The sequence below is a fragment of the Pristiophorus japonicus genome, chromosome 11, assembly GCF_044704955.1.
Source record: "Pristiophorus japonicus isolate sPriJap1 chromosome 11, sPriJap1.hap1, whole genome shotgun sequence".
NCBI lineage: Eukaryota > Metazoa > Chordata > Chondrichthyes > Pristiophoridae > Pristiophorus > Pristiophorus japonicus.
The window spans coordinates 113,981,147-114,004,506 of record NC_091987.1 but is presented as its reverse complement, the minus strand read 5'-3'; the positions used below and the strand labels follow the sequence as shown (position 1 = coordinate 114,004,506).

Here is a 23,360-nt window from a genome sequence, read left to right as displayed (position 1 = left end):
GAGTGCTACATTGTCAGAGGAGCTGCCTTTCAGATCAGGTGCTAAACTAAGGCCCTATCTACCTATCCAGGTGGACCTAAAAGATCTCATGGCACTATTTGAAGCTGAGCAGGGGAGTTCTCCTGGTTTTGGTCAACAGAAGTCCCTCAACCAAACCAAAAGGAGATTAACTGGTCATTTATCTAATTTACTGTTTGAAGCCATCATCATTGGCACCCACCACTGTAATGTAGGCACCTGTGAGTATGCGCCGAAGGGACTGGAGTGCATCATTACCCCGGCAACCAAATTTTAATTTGATTTTATATGTTTTAAAGTTTAATTTGTTTTATTGCCGGTTTTAGTGTCCCCCTCCCCTTTTACAGGGGGCACTTGTATATATTTATGTTTTAACTGCCCCCAAAAAAAGCAAAAAACCCCCACAAGAATCACCAAAAAAAACACAAAAAAAAGGGCATTGATAAGTGGTTGGAGTGTCCCCCAGATTAGGGGGCACTTGATTTAATTAACTATGTTTTTCTACAAAAGAGTGTAGAACTGTTGGGGCGAGAGGTGGGCGCCGGAGGGACTGGAGTGCATCATCACCCCCGGCAACCAAATTTTAATTTGATTTTATATGTTTTAATGTTTAATTTGTTTTAATTGCTGGGTTTTTAGTGTCCCCCTCCCCTTTTATAGGGGGCACTTGTAATATATATAATTTTAATGCCTCAAAAAAACCCACAAAAAAACCCAATAAAACAAAAAAATATGAAAAAGAGGGCAGTTCAAAGTGTCTGGAGTGTCCCCCAGATCGGTGGGGGGGGGGGCACTTGATCTAATATTTATTTTGTTCCCCCTCCAAAAGAGTTGTAGAACTGTTGGGGCGAGAGGTGGGCGTCGGAGGGACTGGAGTGCATCATTACCCCGACAACCAAATTTTAATTTGATTTTAGATGTTTTAAAGTTTAATTTGCTTTATTGCCGGTTTTAGTGTCCCCCTCCCCTTTTACAGGGGGCACTTGTATATATTTATGTTTTAATTGCCCAAAAATAAAGCAAAAAACCCCCACAAGAATCACCAAAAAAACACACGAAAAAGGGCATTGATAAGTGGTTGGAGTGTCCCCCAGATTAGGGGGCACTTGATTTAATTAACTATGTTTTTCTACAAAAGAGTGTAGAACTGTTGGGGCGAGAGGTGTGCGCCGGAGGGACTGGAGTGCATCATTACCCCGGCAACCAAATTTTAATTTGATTTTATATGTTTTAAAGTTTAATTTGTTTTATTGCCGGTTTTAGTGTCCCCCTCCCCTTTCACAGGGGGTACTTGCATAATGTACGATTTTAGTGCCCAAAAAAAAACAATTTAAAAAAAATCCCCCAAAAAACCCAAAAAGGGCCTTGAAAAATGTTTGGAGTGTCCCCCAGATCAAGGGGCACTTGATCTAACTGTTTATTTATTGTTTTTGAATCAAAAGAATTGTAGAACTGTTGGGAGCAGGGGTTTCCGTAGTGTAGTGGTTATCACGTTTGTCTCACACGCAAAAAGTTCCTGGTTCGAGCCCGGGTAGAAACATCATTTGACTGGTTTCTATAGTATCGCGGTTATCACGTTCCTTTCGCATGCGAAAAGTCACTGTTTCTAATCCAGGCAGGAGCATTATTTTAGCTCCTCGTAGGACTGCTCCTGGGCACGGCCAAGGGGGCCATCAGCCGGTCAAGGCAGCGGGCGGTCGAGGGGGTCGTTCAGCCCGACTGCCTGCCTCTCTTCCGCGCTTACATCCGAGCCAAGGTATCCCTGGAGATGGAGCACGCGGTGTCCACCGGTACGCTCGCGGCCTTCCGCGAGAGGTGGGCACCGGAGGGACTGGAGTGCATCATCACCCCCAGCAACCAAATTTTAATTTGATTTTATATGTTTAAAGATTCATTTGTTTTTATTGCCGGGTTTTAGTGTCCCCCTCCCCTTTTATAGGGGGCACTTGTAAAATTTATGGTTTTAGTGCCCAAAAAAATCCACAAAAAAACACCAAAAAAAGCAAAAAAAACACACAAAAAAAAGGGGCACTTGAAAAGTGTTTGGAGTGTCCCCCAGATCAGGGGGCACTTGATTTAATTGATTTATTATTTTACAGCCAAAAGAGTTGTAGAACTGTTGGGTTCAGCCCGACTGCCTGCCTCTCTTCCGCGGTTACATCCGAGCCAGGGTGTCCCTTGGAGATGGAGCACGCGATGTCCACCGGTACGCTTGCGGCCTTCCGCAAGAGGTGGGCGCCAGAGGGACTGGAGTGCATCATCACCCCCGGCAACCAAATTTTAATTTGACTATTATTGTTTAAAGTTTAATTTGTTTAATTGCCGGGTTAAGTGTGCCCCCGCCCCTTTTAGCCAGGGGGCACTTGTAAAATTTGTGTTTTTTAGTGCCCTAAAAAAAAGCAAAAAAAACAAAAAAAAGGGGGCACTTGTTTGAAAATGTTTGGTGTGTCCGCCCCCCCTTTAATCAGGGGGCACTTGATTTCATTGTTTATTTGATCACAACTAAAAGAGTTGTAGAACTGTTGGGCTGGGAATGGCTTAGCCAGTCACGTGATGTTCATTAGACTCAATAAAACCCCAGCCAGTTGGGTTTGGGGGATCCACGATGAGACCAGTGGTTGTGAGTCTGGTGGACGAACTGGTAATGTGTAGTGTGATTGTTAAAACTTTTGTTAATAAACCAACTAGTTCTTAATAGTAATGTGTTGCTATGAATTCTTAAGCAAATAACTCATGAAACAAATACATTACAATCACAAACTCTGTTCCCTTGCTAACAAATTTCCCCCATCCTCCTGGGCCACTGTCACAGGTTGAACCAGACTGTCTGTAACATCAGTGACTTTTTCAACCCCAGTTTTTTGCCCCTAATCTTCCTCGAGACTGCCTACTTCTTCTATAACATCCCCCACCTCTGTCCTTACCTCTGCTCATGTGCTGTTGAAACCCAATACACATCTTTGTTACCTCCAGATTTGATTATATCAATGTGCTCTTTTCCAGCCTCCCATCATCCATCCTCCATAACCTCCAGCTTATTCAAAACTCTGCTGCCAGTATCCTATCCCTCACCAAGTCCTGCTCATCCATCACCCATGACCCTGCTGATCCACATTACATTCCAGGTCCACCAATGCTACAAATTGAAAATTCTCATCCTTGTTGTTAAATGCCTCCATGGCCTCACCCCTGCCTATTGCCATAACCTCTACCAGCCCCACAATTGATCCCAAACTCTCTGGTCCTCTGACTCTTGCCTCTTGTGCACCACCCCACCCCTCCCTTCACCATCATTGGTGGTTGCCTTTAGCTGTCTAGGTCCAACTCTATGTAATTCCTTCCATAAACCTCTCCATCTTCCTCTACTCCTTTAAGACCCTCCTTAGAAACCACCTCTGATTAAGCTTTTGGTCACTCCTCCTAATAACTGCTTCTTTGGCTTGACCGCCATTTCTTCCATGTTTCTGTGAAGTGCTTTGAAGCATTTTTCTACATTTAAGGCGCTATATAATTTCAGGTAGTTGTTTGTGGGCCCTTGATGTGCATAAATTGGCAGCCACATTTGCCCATATAACAACAGAGATTGCACTTCAAAAGCACTTCGGTGGCTGTAAAGCACTTTGGGACATCCTGAGGATTGTGAAAGGCACTATATAATGAAATTTTTTCTTTCTTTCATGCTGAAGTGACTAGATATATTGCCGATCTACTGACCAACAAATGAATTCATGTTACAATATTTTCAGGTAAGGATTAAGCTGCAGTTACAGTATCAGAATGGCAGGAGAAAGTGAATGCTGCTCTTGTACCTTCGCAGTGTCCCTTATAATTCTTTTTCCATCCATAGCAGCATTCAAGCCGGGATCCGTAGCGACAAACTCCAGACTGAATTCCAGAATGTCTTCGATCTCGAAAACTGGGGGATAAAAACACAGGTGTGTCACTGTTTAAATCTGTTATTTTTCCTCAAACTGCTTAAAAGCTTGTGTGCTAAAGCTGATAACCTTCCGAATCAACAATACCAGCAGTCTCTTTGACCTATGACCATGTGACTGTAGTATGACTATCTGAGCAACTGAAGCTGCAGCATCATGTGTATTGCGCTCAGGGTCCAGTTTCTGTGGGGCTGTTTTTTCAAGGTAGCCGGACGTGTGCATTATATGCAGGACAGGATCAGGCCTGGGCCCTACAGGTTGATCAGGATCAGGCCTGGGCCCTACAGGTTGATCAGGATCAGGCCTGGGCCCTACAGGTTGATCAGGAGAAGGACTGGAATTTCTGGCCTAGGCGTTCCCACAAATAAACACCAATTGCAGGCGGTGTTGAGGCGGTTTGGCAAGCAAAATGATGCAGAGAGGCAGTCTGCCCCTAAAAATGCCCACCACTATTTCCCTCCCCTGACCCTGCTGTGATCCTGATTCTGCTGCGAGAAGTATGCCCTGATACATTTAGGTGAAGTGGGGGTTGGCCAAATGCCCCACTGAGATTTCCCTGTGTTTCCACCCACTTACTGCCCCTACAAATAACCATCAATATATTGGTGGTGTTGCTGAGCCTGAACAGTGCCCGATAGGCAGGAAGAGATTGGGAAGGTGAGAGGTCACACAGCAGAGCGATTCTGCAGTATTGTTTTGACAGGGAGTCATTTCCAGTACTTTGATGCTTACAGTTTCTGAACATTTACAGGTACTTTGTGAAACTTGTTGTCTATTTAAAGCAAATTGTTCATAATGAACATTTCCCTCTGAGGATTCCAGTATTCCTGTGCTTTGAGGAGGAGGATGATGAGAAGGGAAGGGTGGAAGCCAGGAGAGTGAGGCAGCTAGCACAGGGGCAACACCTGACCCGCAGGTATCCACACCACAGGGTCTACAGACTACGGAGGTCCTATCTGGATTCTGACTATAGGCAATGTCTGAGAAGGTGGTGCTGACCCCCGATGCTGTGACAGAGATATTCCAGCTGTTGGAACCTTCCTCGTGGACTCTTGCCACCAGGGTCACTGCCTTGTTTGTGGCTGTGAAGGTGATAATAGTCCCAGGCTTGCAGATGTTACCAGGTCTGATGATATTTATTACATCAGTGAGTCAACAGTTCCTTGCTGTATTAGACAGGTCACAGATGCCCTGCTTAGACATGGCTCTGATTATATTCAGTTCCATGGGGACCCACCAAAGCACAGAGAGAGAGCAACCGACTTCTCCTGGGTGGCTGGATTCTCACACATGCATTGATGCCACTCCTGTGGCTATAAAGGTCTCATCAATTTCACAAACAGGAAGGTATTTCATTCCTTAAAGTTCAGATAGTGAGTGATGCTTGACTCGTCATTATGCTTGTCAATGCATGCTATCTAGAGAGTAGCCATGAGTCATTTATTCTCAGGTAATCCAGGATACTTGCACTGCTCAGTCAGAGCATTATGACAGGATGGCTGATAGGAGAACTGGAGTACCCACTTTAGCCTTTGATGACATCTGTTTGGAAGCAAAGGACAGAGGCTGAAAACAGGTTTGTAAGGCCTTGGGCATGATCAGGATCATTGTTGAACAGGGCATCAGAATTCTCAAGTCCTGTTTCTGGTGCCAGGGCAGGTCAGGGGGAGCCCTGCAGTACAGACCAGCAAGGATTTCCAGGATTGAAGCGGCAAGCTGCATTCCCCAGAATTTGGCCATTAGAATGGGATTGGGTCTTCCAAACACGGAAGGTAAAGAGAAAGAAAAGGCTGGAGACCAATCTCTGTTGATGAAGAAGAAACCCAGCACATGTCATCAGCCAGGAAACCATCTTCCAATTACCTATCCATCTGCATGATAAATAAACCCCTTCATGATCCCCTTGCCTTGCTCTCAGACAATCATTCATCTAATGTGTAATACCTCTAATATCTTCTCTGGAAGAGAAAAGTTACAAACATTAATCATATAAAACAGACAACAGGAAGCCACCCTGCAGAAAATACATCAATTTTGTCCTTCATTATATCCTACAACTATTGCTATCTCTTAACACTGTGACTACCCTTTGTGCCTAAAACTCCTTTCACTCGTGACCACAAAGACCCGCTTCTGGTGTCATGTCACTTACAGCTCAGAACATCTACCATGACCAGACTGTTTTGGCAATAGCGGCAGGTTTGAGTTGCAGTAGATACAAGTCAGCTGCTTCAACAACTTTGTTAAGGTGTTACTAATCCTGATTTTTATTTTGGTTTTAACAAAAACATTGTATTACATTACATATTATTACATGGTATTTAGAGCACAGAAACAGGGCATTTGGCCCAACAGGTCTATGCTGGTATTTATGCTTTACACCAGCCTCTCCCCACACCTTACTTCATCTCATCATATCACTACATCCTTCTGTTCCTTTCTCTCTCATGTATTTATGTAGCTTCCCCTTCAACAAATCTACACTGTTCACCTCAGCCACTCCCTGTGGCAGCAAATTCCACAAGTTATTTGTGACGGCAGACAGAATGACATCGCCGTAACACAAATTGGGTCATACATTGCATTTACAGCCCAGACCTTATTGATGTTTGACTTTTCAACCAACTACAATGGAAAGCATGTGGATATAAGAACAATACAGGCAAGTACTTCAGCCTCTAATAAAAGTTCCTTAAAAATGACTGGAATTACAGCACAGCTGGAAGTACTATTTTGTGTAAGTAGCCAAGTTCAGTTATGAACTTTAAATAGTTGATTACTTGCCACATGGGTTTTAAATATTTGTGTTCGAGATAAAGCCCAGGATTTTAATCTGCAGTAGGATTTGATCAGGTGGATTGTGGGGGAGGGGAGATTCAAGCGCCAATCATGCTTGATGTCACCATTGTGAAGACCGGACAATTTTAGCTCCCTGATCGCATTTGGATATGATTGCCCAACCAATAATGCGGTAAACGGGCAACCCGCTAATTTCCATGGCGCAATACCGGTGGGCCTCCCGAGGTCTAGCCAAAGTAGGAATGCACTTCTTTAGGGGAGGTTGCATTCTCTGCTTTCAGATTTCATTGTTACACTGCTACAAGGAAGTGAATCTCAAAAATTACTCAAGGGCTGCCTCCAAATTTTCTGATATCGCTCTGTGGAAGGTCAGAGCAAGGAAGAAAATACTGTTCCTCAGCACTCACAGATACCCAGGACTAATATCCAGCAGGGCCTGGACAGAGGTGGTTGAGAGGGTCAGTGCCAGGAGCATCATCCTGAGGACCTGGGCTCAATGTAGGAAGAGGTTCAATGACCTCACAAGAGCAGTAAGGGTGAGTACAGCTCTTCATCTCTCTCAATAACACCTAACAACTCCTTTCATCCCTTCACCACCACTCTCAACTATTCCCCTCCATCACATCCTTCGCCATCACTTTCAACTATACCCCTCCATTACATCCTTCACCACCACTCTCAACTATTCCCCTCCATCACATCCTTCGCCATCACTCTCAACTATACCCCTCCATCACATCCTTCGCCATCACTCTCAACTATTCCCCTCCATCACATCCTTCGCCATCACTCTCAACTATTCCCCTCCATCACATCCTTCACCACCACTCTCAACTATTCCCCTCCATCACATCCTTCACCATCACTCTCAACTATTCCCCTCCATCACATCCTTCACCACCACTCTCAAGGTCACACAGTACCACCTATCCTTCTCATTCCAAACACTCAACTCTTCCTTTGCTGTCTTCACACCAGAGACTATCAGCATTCTTTCCTCACATAGTAGTACTGGCAGAACCAGCAGCTCCTCCCAGGGCTCCTTATTCACTTTACATTCCAGACTCGGCTTTCCATTCATCACCCACCCCTCCATCCGGATTCTTCTCCAATTCTCAGCAGCTGCACTATATGCAGAAGCTCTGCACATATCCACTTTCCTTCACTCAGAGAATTGTGAACCTGTGGAATTCTCTACCACAGAAAGTTGTTGAGGCCAGTTCGTTAGATATATTCAAAAGGGAGTTAGATGTGGCCCTTACGGCTAAAGGGATCAAGGGGTATGGAGAGAAAGCAGGAATGGGGTACCGAAGTTGTATGATCAGCCATGATCATATTGAATGGTGGTGCAGGCTCGAAGGGCCAAATGGCCTACTCCTGCACCTACTTTCTATGTTTCTATTTTACAGTAGCCTTGCACTAACCTTTGCTTTATCTTTCTGTTGGATAAAACAGAACAAAATGTAAGAGACTGGAGCATGCCAAGAGAGAGGAGGAACTCCTGACATCAAGTCCTCACCCAAATGGAACAGGAAGCCCTGGATATTAGAGGCTGAGCAAACACGAGGAGGACTGGGGTTAGTTTATTTGAGCAGCGTGTCTGCCTACTACTTCTAACCCTTCACTCAGAAAATTATACATTCAGCCAGCCAACAACTTCAAGTGGCATTCTGAAGACTGTCAGCTGCTAATATCTAGCTTGTCAGTACTATGCTAAACCATTCCTTTCCTCTCGCTCCTCCTCAGCACCTCGACCTTGCAGAAGACACCTCAGAGGAGGACAATCTTCCTGAGGAGACACTCTCACATGTTCCATTCCTCCCTCGTAACAGTACAGTGATTGGCACTCCATTCTTGGGTTATAGGAAGAGTTCGAGGGGTCCGAGGTGGTGAAACACCCAGCACAAGTGAGCTCGAGCAGGTGGTGGTGATAGGGACAGCCCAGGGGGAAGCTCATTGGAGAGCGAGGCCATCTCCCAGCTTTATTGTGTAGGACCGAGGTGCGGACTTCAGGTCTCCAGCCTTGAAAAGAGGACACCTGGAGGAACACAAGCAATTGCACAAGGTATTGGAAGGCCAACCAAGGTGTTACCACATCATGGCTGAAAGTATGGAAGGGCTTGTTCCACCTGTGTGGTGTCATCTTACACCCTGCAGTCTACCGTGGAGTGTGTGGTCACCTCCATGGTCATTGTAGCCATGCCCTCACAGCAAGAGCCTATGTTAAAAACCTTTGCAGCTTTTGTTTCCAGACAGACTCTGGGCTTCACCTTAGGAAGGTTGGTGGACCATATTGACAGGGGATTGCAATGCGTCACAGATCTCCTCAAGTCTGCTCTCCCACCGATCAATAGGAGTGATAAGCCGCGGCCCCATGGGAGTGGCACTGTGCTATGGAAGTGTTGTGTGTTGTCCGATCTTAGATATCAGGACAGCTGCTTCTTCACTACCTCGTCAACCAATACCCGCCAGGTGCCAGGAAGCCAACTGGGCCAGACTGCCCCGGCAGCAGGCGAGGTGCAGTGGACTGCAGCCTGCTCACAGGCTTGAGCATCCAGAAGTTACTGGCCATGAGCACCCCAAAGGTCCTAACAGCAGCCTTCCACCAGCTCTGCTGAAGCCATTGGGGAATATCTCCTGTGGGTATTTGAGTGAGGAAACCTTCCGTTAAGAAAAGCATTATCGGTTGAACACTTGGGTTTCAAGACATTTTAGTTCAATCGTCTATTCGTAAATAAATTCATAGGTCTCGAAATTCATTGGCGCAACAACCGTTATTCAGGTGCAAAACATGGGCCTCAGCATCCAATATGGCGGATGGTACGCCACGCACTTCTTCTGCGTTAGAAGTACGCCACTCGCGATATTGGATCGGGTTGCTCTGCAGGCGACAGGGTATGCGCCGTATTTAAAATGCTCAGTAAAATATTTAAATCAGGGTCCTAAGCTTGTTGTAGGTCACTTTAGTATTATTGGACTGCCCCAGTACCTGAATGACCTCGCGATAAACTCACTCAGCAATTCGTGGCACTAACAGGCAGGAAGGACTCTTCAGCAGTGCTATTTAAAGGACTCATCTGCAACTTACAGGTGAGTTGCTGGTTTGTCTTTTTAGGCTTCTGGGTTAACATCTGGTCTTTTTTTTTGGCCTGTTTTCTGACTTGTAAAATTGAATTCTGTCTTCTGAGAAGATGTTTTTGCTGGCACTGCACAGTTTGTGGCTGCTTTCAAAACAGTTTAATCCAGATATGGGTGGCCTGGCAGGGCTTTGGAGCAGGAGGAGGAGGGGGAGCAGCAAAGAAGACAGGAGAGAGTAAGAGGAGCTAGGAGAAGAGGGAGGAGGAGGAATGCATGGTGCAGGAGGTCAAACACGCAGCAGGTCTTCAGGGCGCACTTCTCCTACCTTAACTTCTCTGAGGAGTGAGGTCTGAGGTCACTTCGCTTCACAACTGAGGCTGCCATCGAGCTATATGACCTGCTGCTGCGACAACACGAGTCTCACACCAGTGCATGGGCAGCACTGCCTGTGGCTGTCAAGGTCACTGTGGCCTTGACAACTGCCAACATCAGGACCTCCAACTCGCCTGTCTGGGACTCTTCCAACCACCTTCTTGAATCAGGGCAGTTTCCCTGCAGTCTGTAGCCAGAGTGCACCTCCCGTTTAAGAGGTGCAGGCTGCCTTAACGTGGCATCAGAGATGCCTGATTTACCGTCTCCCCAAACAGGCGTGCTGCCAATGAATAGTGCGGAGGGTGCTGACTGTACACCTGAACCATTTTAATGAGGTCCCAGAGCGAATTTAAAGTGCCGCCTGGGACCACATGAGCAGTCGTGTGCAGCTTGCGCCTGCCCCCTGCAAACTCCTCCCCCGCCACTGCTCCCCGTGTGTCCCTGCATTCCCTGTGTGCTTCTCAAGCCTCCCTCCACACCCCTCCACTGTGCGTCCCCAGCGTGTCCCCCACTGCTCAGCCGGCCCGCGCGCCCTGCCCAGTGCGTCCCCTCACTGTGAGTCCCCCTGCGTGCTCGCCCCCATGTGCCACCACTGCACATTCCCCCCAGTCGGCCCCTGCTGCACGCCCTGACCCCAGCTCCGCACCTGTCTTCAGACTCGAATGAATTTCTCGGCCGTGATCTTTTTCACATCTGGGAGTTTGGTGTATGATTTTTTTTTTCATTGCAGCTAGTTAGTCTGCATTGTCAGAAAGTCACTGATACGGAGATTGGCTGAATGGTTTCACTGTTCGTTAATGCACAATGAAGGGAGTGGTAAAGGGGGTAACATGGAGGTAAAGCTGCCCACTATTCCAATGAGTGGATTGAGAAGGTTAACGGATGAGGCTTCTGTATCAGCTGATTCCAGGTTGATTCCAGGCCTCTCTGCCTGCCCCCTCACCTGCTGTGATCTACTCGGCCCAGCTGCTGTTTGTCCTGGTTGCTGAGGTTACTGCTGCTCCAACTGTCCCTCCAATCAGAGTGCCCATGATAAGCAGAATGTGCTGCGGCAGGTCAAAAAGGGAGAAAAAATTGCAGGGACATGGGGAAAGAGCGGGGGGAGTTGGATTAACTGGATTGCTCCCCATAAGCAGAAAAGGCTGTAAGATTCTTATCTGAAATTTCTGTTAGTGTTTCTGATCCATTCAGAAATTGTGCACTATTATTCTTCTCTTAACTCAAACTCGAGAGTACCATTTATACGGACTATGCATCGTGCAGCTGTGTAAATGTTGAAAATTGGCACTGACCCCTTGAAATGAAGGTTGACACAGCCAATTACATACACTACTCATGCATGGAAACAGGATAGAGCCCATCAGATACCTCCACTCATTATCACACAAAATCCCACAACAGTCATTTACATCAGAAGCACGCATCCCAAATATTTCAGTACAAAATTGCATGAAGTCTACTTAACAATACTTTATCTTCAAGTGAAGCAAGCCCCATGGTTTAAGTAAGGAGCTTAGTGAACTTGCGAAACAGAAAGTGACAAACTATTGTGGGGTAGGTAGAATTTTGGCTCGGTTCTGCTATTTTTGCGCTGGAATCTGTGCGCGATCAGCCGAAGCAGCGCAAAAAATTGGGGAATTTAAAACTTAGGTGAGTTATGCCCAAAACAACTAAGCCTGTGCTTTCCACAATCTTTTACGCTGATTCAAGATTCAATTACCCTGATTCAGGCCCCGCCCACAAAACTGGCCACACCCCCAGGTCGAAACGGTGAGATTCCACCGATTGTGCTGGTTCGGGAAGGTTCTTCAAATTGCGCTCATTTTCTTAAGCACACAGACACCAGTAGATAGGTTTTTTAAAGTTCTTTCATATTAAAAAAATATTTAATTTACAAAGAAATTGACTATTGTACACCAATGAAACTATGAAATGTTGCAGTACAGTTTTATAAAGTCACTTTCAGTTAAATCAGGTTACTCACCGGTGGAGGATTGGACACTTATTAAAAATGTTTATTTTTGCGGATAAACCCATTTTCAGTTGTAGTAATAAGAACTGCACCAGGTTATTACTCTTCAATACATTAAGGACAGTTTTTAATGGAAAGAAAGAAAGTAGAAGTGATTACGTACTATGACGCTGCCTGATTGCGCTGGTTCATGGAAGATTGTACAATTGTGATTATTGTGAATTTTGGCGGATACGTCAAGCCGAACCTAACCAGCACAATGTCAGGTGTATCTGAGGCGCAATTTTCCGATTGCACCCAATGCGGAAACTCTACCCCTCTATTTATGATTTTCACCACTATTTCAATGCAAATACACACATTTTAATGTCACAGTGTCTAAACAAGACTCACATCTGTTATTTCCATGGAATATTAAAATTAATATTTATTGAGGTGAATGGAAACCCATCAATGTTGGAAAGTATTTCATTTTACATAGCAGCTCAATCGGTTACGAAACTTCTCCAGAGAGTCATAACTGCTCACTGAACAGAAAGGTTTCCATTCAATATTTTACTTTTAATTTGATCAAATCTTTCTGGTTAGAATGAACAAATCCAGGTTTATTTGAAGAAAAAAAAATCACATTCCTAAACTTTTGTTTTTTTTCACTATTAACAAAATTCTTACCTGTTGATTTCTGTTTTCCCGCCGACAGCAAGTTCTGCAAATGCCAACAGACTTATCCATGCACTCTGCAGCATCTTTCTCTTTAATCCCTTTATAAAATACTCCACCGGGTAAGCACAATAATGCTTCCAGCTGGAATGGTTTCAGCCTCTTTCTCTCTCTATTTCTCTCTCTCTCTCTCTCTCTCTCTCCCTCATACAGACACACAGTGCTTCTGCTGGTGACTTTATTGCACTGAAATAAACCTATCTTGCTGCTCTTGGTTCTCACTCCCCCCGCTGACTGCTCAGAGGTAGTTATGTAAATGATACAGTCTTAGGAAAGTACCCGATGACGTTTCTGCTCTCGGGATTGCCTGCGGTTCTGGAGCAGTACGAACTCCTGAGGTGGGCTTGTTAAAATGAGTTGCTGGGGGGGTAGGTAGGTCACAGCCAGAGGGCTCCATGCTCTGCCTCCCAGAGACAATAATGGATTGATTGATACAGCGCACCCTGCTGCCCAGTCAGATGGGAATCACAGTTAAAGCCTCTTCTGCTGAAACTTCTTAAATTGAAAATGTTTTATTATTAATATTCACATTAGTGCAAGACATTCTTTTCTCTTGATTTAACGTATGAGGAGTGCACCTTATAAAGGCAAAACACGTTTTGTTTTTGAGGAATTACTGCAAAGTGTTGAAGGGGAGTAAATTAATTTACCCAGATAAAAATAAAGGACAATGATTAGGTTTGTTCTTCTGCAGTTGAATTTTCAGCTTGTTTCTTCTCCTTAGCTCCTTTTTAATCACTGTCGAATTCTACTGTTCACAACTTTTCTATTTACAGTTAAACTCCTTCGCTGTCTTTTATATATTTCTAACATTTTTTTCATTTTTTTTAACTCAATCTCCCCCCCCCCCCCACACTGCTCCCCCCCTCCCCAGTTTTCCTTTGCTCTTCTCCTGAAGGCAATGGATGGCCCATGCTGGGGTTCAGTTCCATGTTGCACTTCCACAGTCGACATGGTGATTCTTCGCAATGTGAGCTTAGACAATGATTCACTGACTATCAATGCGATGTTTCACTGACCCTGTCCTCACACACAAACTTTCCAGCAGGAGTCCTTAAATAAAAATCAGGAGTTAAATTTCCTCTAATGGTGCTGTGCATGAGTGTAAAACTGGGCAGTGAGTGAATGAGTGAGTGTTGTATGAAGAACAAACACGAGAAGGATGTTACTAGCCCTCAACTTAGTAGGCCTCGGCTTCACCATCTTCCTTTATGCCAATGATTCATTCTGACCTTGTCAACGAAACTCAAAGGCTTTATATTATGAGTTGCTACTCTGTCCCTGTCTGTTCCCTTCTGTCATGTTCCACCTGGTCCTGCAGGAGTTGAGTGGTTGGAACTATCATGAGTGCCAACAACATGACAACAACAACAGCATGCACTTATATAGCACCTTTAACGTATTACTGAACCACATAAGGAGATATTAGGACAGGTGACCAAAAGCTTGGTCAAATGGGTAGGTTTTAAGGAGGAGAGAGAGGTAGAGAGGCGGCGAGGTTTAGAGAGGGAATTCCAGAACTTAGGGCCTAGGCAGCTGAAGGCACGGCCGCTAATGGTGGAGTGATAAAAATTGGGGATGTGCAAGAGGTCAGAATTGGAGGAGAGCAGAGCGTTGTAGGGCTGGAGGGGATTACAGAGATGGGGAGGGGCGAGGTCCTGGATGAGTTTGAAAACAAGGATGAGAATTTTTAAATAGAGGCGTTGCCGGACCGGGAGCCAATATAGGACAGGGAGCACAGCAGTGATGGGTGAACAGGACTTGGTGCGAGTCAGGATATGGGCAGCAGACAGTGAGCCCTCTGTGCTCATTCTGCAGCTCATAATGAGTGTGAGTTCATGTACATTCATCATGCAGTTAGATTTTTTTGATGTCATTTTTGGACAAATCCCTTTGAGGATGTAAGAAGGGTGAGAAATCTGAGACCTATAAATTACTGCTGCAAAGCCTACCCTGCTACAGATTGGGAATAAATGGTATAACATAATGCAAGGTAGTCTGAATGGGAGCAAAGCTTTGTGGCATGCAGTCGTTGCCAATGCTCCCTCAGTACAAGCCCTCCGGCAGTGCAGTGCTCCCTCAGTATTAGCCCTCCGACAGTGCAGTGCTCCCTCAGTACTAGCCCTCCGACAGTGCAGTGCTCGCTCAGTACTGTACTGAGTGTTGGTCTGGATTATGGTCTCAAGTCTCTGGAGTGAGATTTGAACCCATGACCTTCTGACTCCGAGGTGAGAGTGCTGTTCACTGATCCACAGCTGAAAGGCCCCTAACTTGCCCCGAAGGGGCAGCACAGGCCAGCCCACTCTGAAATATGTGTGCGCACTAGGTCCGTGCAGCAGAGCAGATCTCCGGTCGTCTTGGTTAATCCTTGCCCCTGGACCAAGACCTAGCTCTGTCAAGGCCGTGTGGTGGCTGGTGTGCAACGGCCACTACACATTAAAAAACTCCACGCATAGGCATCTTCCACCCTTCAAAATATAGTTTGGGACCTGGAATATTAGGTCCTTCATTGAAACACCTGTGAACTCATCCCATTTTGGCATGGAAGCAAGTCATCCTCGATACGAGGGACCGCCTATGATGATGATGACTTAGTATAAGGTCAAGGTGGGTAGTCTTACCTGCTGAGGTCTGTAATCACCTTCTGCATTTGCTACCAGGTCCATTGCATTGTAGAAACATGGACTGACACCACCTCCCATACATTCTCTATGCTTCATCTATGTGGTCAATGCCTTGCAGTACCGAACAGGACAAACCTCCTTTGCTGTACTTTTTCCAGCAGCATCCTTATTGACATTGTTATGTCTGAAATGCACTTATAAATGACTCCACGAGGCAATGAGTTGTACTCAAATTGTAGTGAGCTTGGTCCTTTATTCGTAACTCCAGAGTGAGGCACAAGCATGGTGAGCAGCCTTTTATACTGGGCCCTGTACACCTATGCAGATGACGCTCAGGTCTCCCACCGCAGTGCCCTCTGGTGGACAGCCTCTGCCACAGGGGCAGGAAACCCCGGTCTCCACCATTTGCATCCTCTAGTGGTGCCAGCATAGTATATACACAGTGTAAACCTTATTGATTGTACATCGGGTAACAAGTCTCCATCTTATGCACTATACAGTGACTACACAGAGTATATCTATAGTCTGTATATATAACAGACATATAGGCAAACCAAGGAACTGATTGATGCCTCTGCTCCAAGTTGCCTATGATTTGCAATGTGATCAAGCTTTTTATCCTCCAACTCTTTTAAAATACTGCTACAGGCTTTTAAATCATTGCAGCCCCAGAACAGCGAGCTCACAGTGACTTAGGGCTAGACTTTCCCTAAAGCCCCTCACCGCCCGATTACCGCCCAGAAACACCGCTAACGTTCTGCAACTAACGCTGATGAAAATTTCCATAATAAAGGTAAAAAATATCACCCGGCGAGAAAATAGATCTTGCACCAAGATTCTCGATGGTTGCTCGGTGGTTAAAAGCAAATCTAAGTGAAATGGGCGGTTCTTATCAGAATGGACGGTAAGTACTTCAAATTTAGTCCGAAGCTATGGTTGGGCCTAGGGCGGGGGGAAAACTCAAAAAATATTTTATCACTTAAACAAAAAAAGCAAGTTATAAATCATGCTCAAGACACTTTTTAACGTAATCGCCATTTTAGAATTTAAAAAATAATTATAAAAAACCTTTAACTTACCTTTCTTTGCAGGGTACTCACCAAACACCCTGTTTCAGGCAGATTTTTGTGGGCGGTTTCCTCGGCGGTGTGTATGGGTCCCTGTTGAGGCCGAACTTGGTTCGTGGCGGTTTTCTTGGCGGTGCACGCAGATGCATGTGGGCAGTTTGCTCCCCGGTAGTCTTTTCAAAATGTTGGCGGAACTCTTTAAAAAATAAAGAGGAAACTTTCGCCGGGCGGTTTTTCATCAAAAAACAGCTGTACCGCCGAGAAAACCGCCGAAAATGAAGGCAACAGTCTAGCCCTTACATATTACACACTATGCTGCACCTACATAATTAAGCCTGACCCCACAAGAGGCGGAGAGGGAGGGGGTTAGGCACGCACAAGACTGAAAGGTACAAAGATTCGCTATGCAAAGTTCCCATTCAATCTGTGAACATTGCGGAAAATCTTTGCTTTTCTGTGTAAAATGATCCAACAATAATGTATTCAAGGCATGCTTGTTCTCATGTGTGGAGCAATTTCCACTGAGTCCAGCCCAAATTACAGACAGTATTTTCTTTTGGCTCGTATACAGTTCATTTATTGAACTGCGGTAAAACTGGAGCAGTCTAGAATGCATGGCAATTTGGGTTTGTTGAGTCCTCTGAATTTGATCATTATTTTTTTTTAAACAGACATTTTTTTTCTTCTATTTTCTTTCTGCTCGCTTTCTCTTTCTGCAGTTTTAGTTAGGTCGGGAAAGATAGGTCCAGGACTGCTAGTTATGACGGCAGAGTTGGTAAAGATTATATGAAATCTGAACGATTTGAAATTGGACCAATTCAGACAAATTCAAAATGATCTTAACTTTGGTCATTTTGGATGGCATGTCCATCAAACAAAGGTAACACAGTCCCACATGGACTTTGCCACATTTTTTATTCTGCACAGTGTGCAATGGGACATTGGTATGCAATGCAGTGACAAATATGCAACTTCCACATCTCTCTGTGAACTTCTCTTACTGCCAGCTACAAGTGAGTAATAGATAGATAATTATTTACACAATTAGAAGTCTGTCATTAATCTAAAGTCTGGTGCACATCTGTACCATCACATTATATTTTCAAAGGCCTCAGTTGTGTCACACCTCAAAATTGCCACGCCTTAACGTGTCACACCCCCTGAGCATTACATATCCAAAGTGTACAAAATTGTGATTTGTTGACTGAAATACCTGCTAATGCACAACTCAAGTATTCGAGTGCTGCGAATCAGAAGTAGTAAAAAGTACTGATGAGTGTGAATAACCAACAGTAAACCCACTTTTATTTGAAAGCTACAATTCACGAGCTGGCGAGTATTAGAATAGAGAAGACTGAGGGGTGACCCGATGGAGGTCTTTAAGATTAGGAAAGGTTTTGATAGTGTGGATACAGAGAGAATGTTTCTACTTGTGGGAAAGAGCATAACTAGAGGCCATCAATATAAGATAGCCACTAATAAGTCCAATAGAGAATGCAGGAGAAATATCTTTACGCAGAGAGTGGTTAGAATGTGGAACTCACCACAAGGAGTGGTTGAGGTGAATTACATCGATGGATTTCAGGGGAAGCTAAATAAACACATGAGGGAGAAAGGAATAGAAGGATATGTTGATGAGGTTGCTTAAAGAGGGGTAGGAGGAAGCTCGTGTGGAGCATAAACATAGACCAGTAGGGCTGAATGGCCTGTTCCTGTGTTGGAAATTCTGTGCAATTTTATGTACCACAAAATCAAACAATAGCTTAACACTGTGTCTGGCAGCCATGTCCCTTCTTCACTCCGGTCAGTGTACAGCTGGAAATACAGGACTATGTTCAATTCCCCAGGGTCAGGGGCATTGAAATATTTTAGATGGTTGCTGGAGTTTTTTATGCACTGCTGAGGAACCTGGGAGAGAGGGAATATGCACTGCCACAGTGTGAGTGGGCCCATGGTTTCAGTTGAATATTTTAGCACAGGTTTGAGTGTTAGTTTGTGTCATGTATGTACACTCTGGTTGTAGCCACAATATGGCATCATTGTTGGAGGCCACATGGTGTTGCTCAGGTATAAAAGGCCAGCCACTTTGAGAGTCAGCCACTTTTGGCCGAAATAAAGCAGAGCCAAGGTCGTACCTTGCTTAGTTAAACAGTACTCAGTTTGAACCTTTATTGCATACATAACATTTGGCGATGAGACTACAGGAACCTTTGTTTGCAAAATGAGCACGATTGGATTTTTAGAGCGATTCGTGGAGGGAGAAGTTTGTGAGCCGTTCGAACTAGTACTTCGTGGCCAACAAAATGAAGGGGGTTGACGATGCAGATCGGTGCCAGGCCGTGTTCCTCACTGTGTGCCGTTCAAACATCTACGGTCTGATAAAGAATCTACTCATGCCTAGTGATCCAACAGAGAAAACGTACAAAGAGTTGTGTACATTCGTACGGGAGCACCTCAAGCAAGACAATGGCATCATCATTTTGAGATATAGGTTTTATACACACGTTCGATTGGAGGACCAGAGAGCGGCGGAATTCACTGCCAAACTGAGACATCTAGCAGGACCATGCAATTTCGGAACGGTGTTGGCAGACATGCTGCAGGAGTTCTTTGTTATCGGTATCAACCACGAGGTGATCCTGCGCAAATTTAGGCGTTGGATTTAAAAGGGCCATCCAGATCGCTCAATCATGTATGACAATGGACAGGAGTCTAAAGCAAACAGCAGTGAGGAACCGAACCTCGGCAAGTACTGTAAATGCAATTGATTTGGCGTTCGGCAGAGCGGCACATGGCAGGACCTATCCTGCTGCGTTCGTGAAACGTGTGGCTGCCCAAAGTCTGCCAGTGGGAATGTATCCGATTTCTCTGTGTTGGCATTGTGGGGGAAATCATCGGTACAAGCAGTGCAGATTTAAGCATTATAGTTGCAAAGGCTGTCTGAGAGTGGGGCATCTCCAGCGCAAGTGTCCGCAAATGAGCAAGCGAGCTGTGACACACAACATGGAGGATGAGAGTCAGACTAGCGCGGATCCGGATAAGCAATCCGAGATGTCACAGGAGGAAGTGTATGGACTGTACTCCATCATAACCAAGTGTAAATCAATTTTGATTAATGTGAAGTTTAATGCGATACCGGTATCGATGGAACTGGGCACGGGGGCGAGTCAATCGATCATGAACGAGAGGGCATTTTATAAGCTGTGGGATACTAAGACTGTGAGGCCCAGGCTGAGCCCTGTTAATGCCAAGCTGCGGCCTGATAAAGGTGATTGGCAGTGCACAAATTAACATGTCATATAACGGTGCGGTTCACGAGTTACTGCTGTGGATTATTCCAGGCAATGGCCCAACGCTGCTCGGCAGGAGCTGGTTGGAGAAAATCAGATGCGACTGGAACGACATAAAGGCAGAGGAAGATACATGTGTCCAAGTATTGAGCAAGTTCCCTTCGCTGCAAGGTGCAGATCCACGTGGACTCAGATGCAAGACCCGTCCATCATAAAGCTCGGGCAGTGCCGTATATGATGAGGGAGAAGGTCGAAATTGAACTGGACAGACTCCAGCGTGAAGGGATCATATCACCAGTTGAATTTAATGAATGGGCCAGCACCATTGTTCCTGTGCTGAAAAGTGATGGCACAGTGAGAATCTATGGAGACTACAAGGCTACGATCAACAGGGTTTTGAAACAAGATCAGTGCCTGTTACCGAAGGCTGATGACATGTTTGCTAGCCGGAGGGAAGTCGTTCACAAAACTGAACTTGACGTCGGCCTATATGACACAGGAGTTGTTCGAGATGTCGAAGAGACTTACCTGCATTAACACGCACAAAGGACTGTTTATTTACCACAGGTGCCTTTCGGAATTCGCTCGGCTGCAGCAATATTCCAGAGGTATATAGAAAGTCTACTGAAGTCTGCTCCCAGAACCCTTCTGTTCCAAGATGACATCCTGATCACTGTTGGGACTCCAAGAAACATCTGAACAACTGGAAGAGGTTCTACTGTGTTTGGATAGAGTGGGACTCAGACTGAAACGCTCGAATTGCGTCTTCATGGCACCAGAGGTCGAATTCCTCGGGAGGAAAATCGCTGCTGATGGTATCAGACCTACTGACGTGAAAACCAAGGCCATCAAGAATGCACCCAAGTCGCAGAATGTGACGGAGCTGCATTCGTTCCTGGGTCTACTCAACTACTTTGGTAACTTCCTACCTAAATTGAGCACCTTACGAGAACCACTGCACATGCTATTGAGAAAAGGCGACAACTGGATGTGGGGCGCATTGCAAGACAGAGCTTTCGAGAAAGCCACCAATCTGCTTTGCTCGAACAAGCTGCGGGTACATTATGACCCATGTAAACGTTTAGCTTTGGCCTGTGAAGCATCGTCATATGGAATTGGTTACATACTCCAACAAGCCAATGAGTCGGGGAAACTTCAACCTGTCGCATATGCATCCAAAAGTTTGTCTACAGCAGAAAGAGCCTACAGCATGGTAGAAAAAGAAGCTTTAGCATGTGTGTACGGTGTTAAAAAGATGCATCAATACCTGTTCGGTCTGAGGTTCGAATTAGAGACTGATCACAAGCCGTTCATTTCATTGTTTTCCGAGAGCAAAGGTATCAATACGAACGTTTCATCCCGCATCCAAAGATGGCCGCTGACATTATCCGTCTATGATTATGTCATTTGCCACAGACCTGGCACAGAGAATTGTGCCGATGCTTTGAGCCGGTTGTCGTTGCCCACACCGGAGGTGGAAACGCCACAACCGGCGGATCTAATGTTAATAATGGATGCTTTTGAGAGTGAAAGAACCCCTGTCATGGCTCAACAAGTTAAGAGCTGGACCAGCCAGGACCCGATGTTAACGGTGGTAAAGGGTTGCATCCTCAAAAGGGATTGGTCTGCCATACCTAAACAAATGTGCGGGAAGACCGAACCGTACATTCTTCGCAAGGACGGACTGTCTATTCAAGCAGATTGCATATTGTGGGGCAATCGCGGTAATGCCCAAGAAAAGGAGAGAGAGGTTCATGCACGAGTTACATAGCACAGATCCGGATATAGAAACATAGAAACATAGAAAATAGGTGCAGGAGCAGGCCATTCAGCCCTTCTAGCCTGCACCGCCATTCAATGAGTTCATGGCTGAACATGAAACTTCAGTACCCCCTTCCTGCTTTCACGCCATACCCCTTGATCCCCCGAGTAGTAAGGACTTCTTCTAACTCCCTTTTGAATATATTTAGTGAATTGGCCTCAACTATTTTCTGTGGTAGAGAATTCCACAGGTTCACCACTTTCTGGGTGAAGAAGTTTCTCCTTATCTCGGTCCTAAATGGCTTACCCCTTATCCTTAGACTGTGACCCCTGGTTCTGGACTTCCCCAACATTGGGAACATTCTTCCTGCATCGAACCTGTCCAAACCCGTCAGAATTTTAAACGTTTCTATGAGGTCCCCTCTCACTCTTCTGAACTCCAGTGAATACAAGCCCAGTTGATCCAGTCTTTCTTGATAGGTCAGTCCCACCATCCCGGGAATCAGTCTGGTGAATCTTCGCTGCACTCCCTCAATAGCAAGAATGTCCTTCCTCAAGTTAGGAGACCAAAACTGTACACAATACTCCAGGTGTGGCCTCACCAAGGCCCTGTACAACTGTAGCAACACCTCCCTGCCCCTGTACTCAAATCCCCTCGCTATGAAGGCCAACATGCCATTTGCTTTCTTAACCGCCTGCTGTACCTGCATGCCAACCTTCAATGACTGATGTACCATGACACCCAGGTCTCTTTGCACCTTCCCTTTTCCTAATCTGTCACCATTCAGATAATAGTCTGTCTCTCTGTTTTTACCACCAAAGTGGATAACCTCACATTTATCCACATTATACTTCATCTGCCACGCATTTGCCCACTCACCTAACCTATCCAAGTCACTCTGCAGCCTCATAGCATCCTCCACGCAGCTCACACTGCCACCCAACTTAGTGTCATCCGCAAATTTGGAGATACTACATTTAATCCCCTCGTCTAAATCATTAATGTACAATGTAAACAGCTGGGGCCCCAGCACAGAACCCTGCGGTACCCCACTAGTCACTGCCTGCCATTCCGAAAAGTACCCATTTACTCCTACTCTTTGCTTCCTGTCTGACAACCAGTTCTCAATCCACGTCAGCACACTACCCCCAATCCCATGTGTTTTAACTTGGCACATTAATCTCCTGTGTGGGACCTTGTCGAAAGCCTTCTGAAAGTCCAAATATACCACATCAACTGGTACTCCTTTGTCCACTTTATTGGAAACATCCTCAAAAATTCCAGAAGATTTGTCAAGCATGATCTCCCTTTCACAAATCCATGCTGACTTGGACCTATCATGTCACCATTTTCCAAATGCGCTGCTATGACATCCTTAATAATTGAGTCCATCATTTTACCCACTACTGAGGTCAGGCTGACCGGTCTATAATTCCCTGCTTTCACTCTCCCTCCTTTTTTAAAAAGTGGGGTTACATTGGCTACCCTCCACTCGATAGGAACTGATCCAGAATCAATGGAATGTTGAAAAATGACTGTCAATGCATCCGCTATTTCCAAGGCCACCTCCTTAAGTACTCTGGGATGCAGTCCATCAGGCCCTGGGGATTTATCGGCCTTCAATCCCATCAATTTCCCCAACACAATTTCCCGACTAATAAAGATTTCCCTCAGTTCCTCCTCCTTACTAAACCCTCTGACCCCTTTTATATCCGGAAGGTTG

The 23,360-nt window shown here is 45.4% G+C and overlaps 1 protein-coding gene and 1 non-coding gene across 2 annotated transcripts in view; one reads left to right on the top strand and one right to left on the bottom strand.

Moving 5' to 3' along the window:
- The window catches only part of egfl6 (EGF-like-domain, multiple 6), a 91,969-nt gene extending 79,049 nt beyond the window's left edge, over nt 1–12,920 (bottom strand). The window contains exons 1-2 of the mRNA XM_070893041.1: nt 12,847–12,920; nt 3,828–3,934 (exon numbers count right to left, since the gene is read on the bottom strand). Of these exons, the coding sequence (XP_070749142.1) occupies nt 3,828–3,934; nt 12,847–12,920 (181 nt within the window). The remainder of the gene's footprint in view (nt 1–3,827; nt 3,935–12,846) is intronic.
- On the top strand, nt 1,486–1,558 carry trnav-cac (transfer RNA valine (anticodon CAC)). Its single transcript has one exon. It is a non-coding gene; the product is annotated as a tRNA-Val (tRNA).
- Nucleotides 12,921–23,360: the final 10,440 nt, after the last annotated feature.